General features: G+C 42.8%; 1 protein-coding gene across 1 annotated transcript in view; it reads right to left on the minus strand.

Annotated features, from left to right (window-relative positions):
- The window catches only part of crybg1a (crystallin beta-gamma domain containing 1a), a 65,115-nt gene extending 56,901 nt beyond the window's left edge, over positions 1-8,214 (minus strand). Inside the window, exon 1 of the mRNA XM_046855242.1 lies at positions 7,874-8,214. Within this exon, the coding sequence (XP_046711198.1) occupies positions 7,874-8,139 (266 nt within the window). The 5' untranslated portion in view covers positions 8,140-8,214. The remainder of the gene's footprint in view (positions 1-7,873) is intronic.
- Between the last annotated feature and the right edge of the window lie 1,605 nt (positions 8,215-9,819).

Genomic DNA, 9,819 nt, shown 5'->3' on the forward strand with positions numbered 1-9,819 from the left:
AGAATTTTCGTAAATTCCTTTTTTTAAAGTAAAATCATTCACCACTTTGTAATTTGCCAGTAATGAAGCTGTTGCCGTTAAACTCCTGCTGCTGTTTCCCATTTGAACATTTTCTTCTCAAGTTCGTTAAATGTGCCTCAAGCCATTAATCAAAATCCCCATCTCACTCTGAATGGAACTAAAACTAGATGTTACTACGGTTACAGGTGTTTATAAGCAACTGACAAACGCAAATACCTGTGTGTTCAATGCTCTGAACTCACACCTGAACGTCCAACCAATCACAATCCAGTATTCACACCTGAACTTTCAACCAATCACAATCCAGTATTCATACCTGAACTTCCAACCAATCACAATCCACTATTCACACCTGAACTTCCAGCCAATCACAATCCACTATTCACACCTGAACTTTCAACCAATCACAATCCAGTATTCATACCTGAACTTCCAGCCAATCACAATCCACTATTCACACCTGAACTTCTAGCCAATCACAATCCACTATTCACACCTAAAGTTCCAGCCAATCACAATCCACTATTCACACCTGAACCTCCAGCCAATCACAATCCACTATTCACACCTGAACTTTCAACCAATCACAATCCAGTATTCATACCTGAACTTCCAACCAATCACAATCCACTATTCACACCTGAACTTCCAGCCAATCACAATCCACTATTCACCTGAACTTTCAACCAATCACAATCCAGTATTCATACCTGAACTTCCAGCCAATCACAATCCACTATTCACACCTGAACTTCTAGCCAATCACAATCCACTATTCACACCTAAAGTTCCAGCCAATCACAATCCACTATTCACACCTGAACCTCCAGCCAATCACAATCCACTATTCACACCTGAACTTCCAGCCAATCACAATCCAGTATTCACACCTGAACTTCCAGCCAATCACAATCCACTATTCACACCTGAACTTCCAGCCAATCACAATCCAGTATTCACACCTGAACTTCCAGCCAATCACAATCCACTATTCACACCTGAACTTCCAGCCAATCACAATCCAGTATTCACACCTGAACCTCCAGCCAATCATGACTTTACTAACACCCGTGTAGCTGAATGAATATACACAACATCTAGTGGAACATCTTCCCAGTAGAGTGTGTGTCTGTGTGTGTGTGTGTGTGTGTGTGTGTGTGTGTTATAACTGTACATGCCCGTTCGTTAACAGTTGCAGCAGCCTGTGTAAACAGAACACCTTTCTCTGGGGAGCGTGATGTCTGTATGCGGAACAGAGGAAAGTACATTATTTTAATAATTCTCCTTTATCTCTGTATTTCATTTATGCAAATCACACGACACGCATCATCACAGGAGCCGCCGATGGTGACGACAAAAACAAAAAATCCTTAAGGCAGAAATGCCACAGAAGTCAGAATTAAGGAGTCAGGCTACATTTTAGCTGTCCACACCCCTTACACACACACACACACACACACACACACATACACACACACACACACACACACACACATACACACACACACACACACACACACACACACACACACATACACACACACACACACACAAACAGGCTCCTAACCTCAGGCAACTACAACCGTTTTGCTTTACCATTTCCACCACCAGTGTTTTGTTCAAGTGCAAAGTTCTAAACAGGACCTGGAGAAGGTGTGTGTTACCATGGAAATGACAGATGTATCAGGAAATGTATGGTGAAAGTGTGTAAATTGTAACGTAACATTTACCACAGCCAGGATTTTCAACAAATTATTTACACAATTCGTCTATATGACTCGCTTCAGATGAGGTTTTTTTGTGAGGAAGTCAATAAAACTAAATTTTTCCAGCCAATCACAATCCACTATTCACACCTGAACTCTTTCCAGCCAATCACAATCCACTATTCACACCTGAACTCCTTTCAGCCAATCACAATCCACTATTCACACCTGAACTCCTTCCAGCCAATCACAATCCACTATTCACACCTGAACTCCTTCCAGCCAATCACAATCCACTATTCACACCTGATTTTTTTTTCCAGCCAATCACAATCCACTATTCACATTGATCCAGGTACAATATGTAATATAATAGTTATAAATACAGTGTCTTCACCAAACATTGCTGTTGACCATCAGAAGTTGGTGTCACGTGATAAATATGTTTAAATGTAGTAAAAATATCATGGGGGTGTGGAATTCTATAGTAGTTTATATGAAGGAGATATGAATCTCAAACTGGTTTTTAATTAAAGGAACACGTTTATCAAATTACAGATTTTAAAAACTATTAAAAAAAGTAGAACTACACAAGAAACTACTCAATTACTGTCACGGGGGAACATTTAGTGCGTTTCTTTCCACCTCTGGTGATATGGGACACTGTTTTTCACCATTCTTGAGCTCCTCAAAGCTGCTTTCATGGCGGGTAACATTTTAAAAATGAAATATTTCACTTCACACACGTACAATTACGCTCACGTGAAGTAAAACAGTTTTATTCCTGCAAGTCACATTTAAAAAAAAAAGTGCTTTTTATGTCACATGTACTGAACAGTAAACCTCAACAGTGATGGAACTGTAATGAATGAACATTCGGTGATGAGGATGAAGTTCCCTTTCAAGTGTGGAACCTTTCAGAGTTTCTTCTTCCTCAGGCCATCTCAGAGAGTTTATTCTCCACCACACTCTCCTCTGGCTAATATCAACATTACTGGTTTAATTAAATCCCTTAGACCTGATTTTGCTAGTAAGATATAAACTATTGATATAATGACATATTACTCAATTTCAGGGTTGTGATTGGCTGATCACATTTAGGTTAGACTCCGCCCCCTTCGTTTCAGAGATTCTTCTGGAATCATTTTGGGTTTTTTCATCTTTGCAGTGCAATTTTCAATGCGTTATTTAAGGTGTCAAGGTGCTTCTGAAAGCTTTTCATACCAGACACACACACATTCACACACACACACACACACACACACACACACACACACACACACACACACAGAGTTAAAGTAATCAGTCAGAGCTGAAGATGAGTCGAGGCAGCTGGAGTTTGACTGGAATGAGGCTCGTCACTCTTTCGCTTCAGGCTTTGCTTCTTTCCGCTTTCAACAAAAGTGAGATCAGGAAATATTGTTCTGCTGATTCCACTGAACTCGTCCGTGCGGTGTAGCAAGTGCGTGTGTGTGTGTGTGTGTGTGTGTGTGTGTGTGTGTTTTAACTCATGACAATGTAACAGAACTGATACACACCGATCAGTCAGAACATTAAAACCACATACAGGTGAAGAATCGAGAATAACAATGATTACCACATTACCATGGCAACCATCAAGGAGACAAATCAGGCAACAAGTGAACAGGCGGTTCTTCGAGTTGATGTGCTGGAAGCGGAAAAATGGGCAAGAATAAGGAGCTGGGGGCCTAATTGTTATTGTGATGTCTAGATGATTAGGTCTGAGTGCCTGCAAAAACAGCAGGTCTCGTGGTGTGCAGGGGTTAGATCCTGCCAAATATGCTCCATGGATAGAGAACCAGAGAAGCTGGAGACAAGCTAATGGATGCTGATGGTTTAAGCATGTCTGGTGAGATCCAACAAGTGAATTAAACAGGTGAAAGTGAATACTGAACATCACAGTGTATGTTGCGCATGGAGCTGCAGAGCAGTCAGAGAGCACATGATGACCATGTACAACACCTGAAGCTCCCTTGAAGGACGTCGGGACTGGACCATAGAGAAGTGGACGAACATGGCCTGGTCATCCAAAATTTTTATGGCTTTATGTGTGGGTGTGGCTTAGTGTGGGTCTGCTGGGAAACCTCAGGTCCTGGTTTTTATGTGGATGTTCCTTTAATGAAACCTACCACTCTAATGATCAAGTCAAGAGGTCAAGAGGCTTTTTATTGTCATTTCTACTATACACAACGTTCCTCCAGAACCCTGGTGCTACACTAAACTACATAGATCTACAACACAACACAAGCTACATAAAGTGCATCGAGTGCAACCGAGTGCAAACAATGCAGACGAAAAACAGTACTGTACAGACTGTACAGACAGTACAGACAGACAGACAGACAGACAGGCAAACAGTACAGACAGACAGTACAGACAGACAGACAAACAGTACAGACAGACAGTACAGACAGACAGACAGACAGAACAGACAAACAGTGCAGACAGACAGACAGACAGACAGACAGACAGACAGACAGACAGACAGACAGACAAACAGTACAGACAGACAGACAGACAAACAGTACAGACAGCCAGACAGCCAGACAGACAGACAAACAGTACAGACAGACAAACAGTACAGACAAACAGACAGACAAATAGTACAGACAGACAGTACAGACAAACAGTACAGACAGACAGTACAAACAAACAGTGCAGACAGACAGACAGACAGAGAAACAGTACAGACAGACAGTACAGACAGACAGACAGACAAACAGTACAGACAAACAGTGCAGACAGCCAGACAGCCAGACAGACAGACAAACAGTACAGACAGACAAACAGTACAGACAGACAGACAGACAGACAGACAGACAGACAAACAGTACAGACAGACAGTACAGACAGACAAACAGTACAGACAGACAGACAGATGGTACAGACAGTAGACAGACAGAAAGACAGTACAGACAGACAGATAGACAACACAAGACAATACACATGAAAGCACCGACCATTAAACCTTCTGTATAATCTGAATATACAGTACTGTGTAAAGAGCACTATAAAGACTATAAACGAGAGTATTTGTAAACAAACACAATGCAGTGCAAAAAACAGCATCCTGAGTGTCATCTTTCAGCAGGATCCACACTGCAGCATTGTTCAGGAACCTTGTGAGGAACATGATGGAGGTGTTGACCCAGCCCAAATTCCCCAGGTCTCAATCTAGTCGAGAGTCTATAGGACATCCTGGACAAGCAAGTCAGATCTATTGAGGCTTCACCTCACAACATATGGGACTTCAAGGATCTTCAGAGGTTTGAATAAAAAAATTATTAATTATATGAATATTTTAAATCGGTGCTCCCTGACCTGTTTTGGATCATGGACCACTTTCAAATGGGACAATTTTATCTCATACATACAACTGAGCAGTTGAGAGTTAAGAGCCTTGCTCAGGGGCACAAGAGTGGCAGCTTGGTGTGGTTTCCATAATGAAACACGTGAACATCAATCACATATAAATAGAATAAAAAATGTAAATTGAAAACACTGTAAAATGATCCACGGCCTGGTAAAGATTCATGACCAGGTGGTTGAGACCCCTGAGTCTAGACGACTCACACAATGTCACGCAGTTTCACAGCTTAAATGACTCTTTGAAAAAGAATCAATCTGAATAACAAACGATTCTTTCGACTCACTGGTTAAAACAATCGTGTTATCGTTATTTGCCTGAAGCTATGTGACAGTGAGACTGTTGAAGCACGTGTGTCGCTTCCCACCGCAGATCAACGTACAGAGTCTCGGATACACGTTTAACAGACTGGTTGTTCTGGATTCTTTGGTTTGCATGTACATTTTATGTGTAACCCTAACCCTACTTCAACAGGTTTCAATTCTTCATTCAGAGCTGTAGGATGGGAAAACAACCTCCGCCATGTCAGTACGGCTCTGTTTTAGTTACCCAAAATCATTAACTCAAATCCCATGACTGCCAGAGGAACATTGGAACTTGATTCTTCTTCAACAAACATGTCTGTATTGTATATAGGTACAAAACATTTGCAAGTTGTTCAGATACTTTGTAGTGTATACCCAAAAAATTTTATTTATTGAAATAAATATTAAATCTCTGGCCAACATTCAAATCACAGACTCTCGTATCGACAGCTATTTACATTAACATTTATAACATGTGGCGGACTTTTTTATTTCATTCAAACAACTGAGGGATTAAGGGCCTTGCTCAGGGGCCCAGGAGTGGCAGCTGTGGGGTAAAAGCCCTTGCTCAGGAGTCCAGGAGTGGCAGATGAGGGATTAAGGTCCTTGCTTAGGAGCCCATGGGTGGCAGCTATGGAGTTAAGGTCCTTGCTCAGGAGTCCAGGAGTGGCAGCTATGGAGTTAAAGCCCTAGCTCAGGAGTCCAATAGTGGCAGCCATGGAGTTAGGGTCCTTGCTCAGGGGCCCAGGAGTGGCAGCCATGGAGTTAGGGTCCTTGCTCAGGGGCCCAGGAGTGGCAGCCATGGAGTTAAGGTCCTTGCTCAGGGGCCCAGGAGCAGCAGCTGTGGGGTTAAGGTCCTTCCTCAGGAGCCCATGGGTGGCAGCTATGGAGTTAAGGTCCTTGCTCAGGGGCCCAGGAGTAGCAGCTATGGGGTTAAGGTTCTTGTTCAAGAGTCCAGGAGTAGCAATGAGATTTAAAGTCAAAACCTTCAGATCCAAATGTTTTAACCAGTAAGTTACCACCGCGCATAAGTTCCAAATCCCTGTAATATCCTAAGATTTTACGTGTACGTAAACACACTCTTTACTCCACTACATTTCACGCCGTTCCTCACTACCCTGAGATGAGAACCTAATGAGATGATGAGATGAGAAGCTGTGGAGAGCACATACTTCTAGTGAGGGTTTGTTGGACTGAGGGTCTAGAAAACTCTCTCCTTATAAAAGGTCTCTCATGCAGGAGAATTGAACTCTGACCTGCAGATGTGATTCACATGATACGGTCAAATGTTTGTGTACACCTGAGCATCCAAATGCTACGTGAAAGCATCTAATCCCCATCTGCTGTTAAAGTAACGTCCACTCTTCACAAGAAGATGATGTTCAACCAGATTGAATTCTATGTTGGAACGTAAAAGTTTTTGAAGCTCTTGATACTTTTATACATTAAAAATAATAACAAATATGATAATAAAACACATTTATATGGTGTGGAACCTCTGAGAGGAATCCTACAGGTTATGACACGTCCTGAAAGCACACGGTGGAGCAGGTGAGCGTGAGGAAGGACGCTAAAGGGTCGATGCTCAAACACACACACTCTCTCAAAAACATCCACCACATTCATCACTTTCTCATTGGCTTCCAACAGCATTTCACAGTCAGAGGCTTCACATGAAGGAGGAGAAACTGCAAACTGTAGCTTTAGATCCTCCAGGTGTAAATAAAGTAAGCAGCGAGTGTGTGATAAGACTACACACACACACACACACACACACACACACACACACACACATCAACAGATATAGATGATCAAATGAGTGGTTTTTGTTCCACACCACTGTGTTGGACTGAAATAAATACCGATCAATTCGATATTATCGAATTGATTCAATCATATAAATTATTATTATCAGTGATCATGAGAAAGAATGCAGTGCAGAAGATCTTCATCGGAAACGTTCATGAGGTTTAATGTCTGAAGGAAATAAGTCTAGGAGCGTAAATGCACTTTCCAGAAGTTTTCTTCTGTTAATTAACGCTAATCAGAACCATCAGCGCGCGCTTGCTTCACATAGGACATAATGGCATCATGAAACATGGACGAGCAACAGAAGCAGGACAGAAGCAGGACAGAAGCAGGACAGAAGCAGGACAGAAGCAGGACAGAAGCAGGACAGAAGCAGGACAGAAGCAGGACAGAAGCAGGACAGAAGCAGGACAGAAGCAGGACAGTGTGAAGGTCTGCTGTGATGCTTGTAATATCGTAATATCGATGTCGTAATAAAACTTCAGCTATTTTTACATTGTTTATAATAAAAGCGAATGATATGCACGTGCGCACTGAGAGCGCATGTGAGCCCAGGTGAGCCCATGTGAGCCCTGGTGAGCCCATGTGAGCCCAGGTGAGCCCATGTGAGCCCAGAGTGCACCACTGAAGCTGATCGCACTTACATTTGGCTGCTTGTGAAGTCCAGCTGTTCTCCTCCGTCGCTGAAGCTGAAGGACTCGCAGGAAGGTTTCTTTTTGGAGCGCCACGAGCCGAACCTCTTCATCTTCTTCGTCTTCTTCTTTTCATTCGGACTGGTGGGTGGTGAAGCTTCTGCACGCGCGCTCGTGGAGAAACTCTCCCACTTCTCCGCGTCCTCCTTCTCCTGGGACTTGGACTTGGAGGTCAGGAATATCTTCTTGAACCTGGAGGTTTTCGGCGGCGCGCTCATGGTCGCTGGGGTTTCGGTTCCACGCTCCTGGTGAAATAACGCCCGGGCGCGCGCGCTGGTGAGGTCTGAGCTCCGGGCTCGAGTCAACCAACAATAACAGCATCTGAAGTGATTCGGATCTTTTAGAGCGACTCTTCTGAGAGTGAGTCGATTCTCGTGCAGGAGGGCCAAATGAAAGTGGAAATAATGACATTACTGTAGGATCCATGGAACTTCGTGTTCAGTAGGGAGTCAATTCCGATTTTATTTGATATAAAATAATGTGTTGTGGCAGAAACTATCAACCTGCAGGGGCAGGAACCACCAACCTGCAGCAGAAGGGATGGGATCTTGAGGACCTCCATAATGAATAAATTATTTATCTGAGAAAAGGATTCTTCATCCCTCAGAACCTCAAGTGGTAGCTGAACCTCAGCTCAGACACACTTATCCAGAGAGACTTACAACTGAGCAGTTGATGGTTAAAAGCCTTCAAACTCATGACCTTCTGTTTTAAAGTTCAATCCTACCACCTCCACCAGACATTGGACTTTCTACCCAAACAAACCCTACCAAAGTCATTGATTTTGCACTTCTACACCTCCATCTTTGAGTCCATTCTCCCCTCCTCCATAATTTACATTAATGGAATTTGGCAGATGGCATTGGCCAGAGCGACTTACAACTGAGCAGTGGAGGGCTAAGGGCCTTGCTCAAGGGCCCAGCAGTAGCAGCTCAGTGGTTCTGCAACGTGTTTATTTGTGCATGTATGTGACCTTGACTGTAGAACATCATTGATGTTGTGGAAACATCTTCTATCACGAGTTTTGTTACTCTGTAATAATCTGTTACTATAGAAATATGCTAAAGAAACTACTGTTACAGAATACGATCCCATCTGACCAATCAGAACGCAGAATTCAACAGCGCAGTAAGTTAAAGGCTGCACTGCCACCTAGTGGACAAACATGAAACATACACTATACAGACAAAAGTATTAGGACGCACGATTTTTCCAGCGTTTGTGGGTTTTTTTTTTTTTTTTTTACAAAGTGAAACACAATGGTGCAGGACGACTTAAAATTTTTTGCTTAAACCTGTGATAGTGCTCGTGTGCACAAAACCAGCTTGATGAACATCTGCTTTCCATGGGTTAGAGGGGAAGATCTCCTGCTATAGAGCTCCAACCCTAGTGAACGCCTTTGGGATAAATTTTTCACACTGACTGCACCCCAGACCTCCTCACCTCACCTACACCCTTGTGTTCTCTCCAAAATATCTAGTGGAACATCTTCCCAGAAGAGTGGAGTTTATTATAACAGCAAGTGGAGACTAAATGTGGAATGAGATGTTCATACCAATCTGATTATAGACTTGTGGCCATACAGTGACGTTCTTCTCATGATTCATTTGTTTACGTACAGTGTTTAACTTCTCTGATGATTTGAGAAGTGAGATGAGATCTGAGGTGAGGCGTGTAAATCTTTGAGAACTTTATATAACGATGCTCCAATCGCTAAATAAATAAAAGCCCACATGAGTCAGAGAGCGAGAAGGTGTAACCTGCAGCGTTTCCATGAGCTGTGTGTGTGTGTGTGTGTGTGTGTGTGTAAATGAGGTTCAGATCTTCAGAAGGCACATGAGTTACTTCACCAGAGAACTAGAGTTCCTCCGGATGTGGACTGAGGAAGAAAGAGAGAA

The sequence above is a fragment of the Silurus meridionalis genome, chromosome 8, assembly GCF_014805685.1.
Source record: "Silurus meridionalis isolate SWU-2019-XX chromosome 8, ASM1480568v1, whole genome shotgun sequence".
Taxonomy (NCBI): Eukaryota; Metazoa; Chordata; class Actinopteri; order Siluriformes; family Siluridae; genus Silurus; species Silurus meridionalis.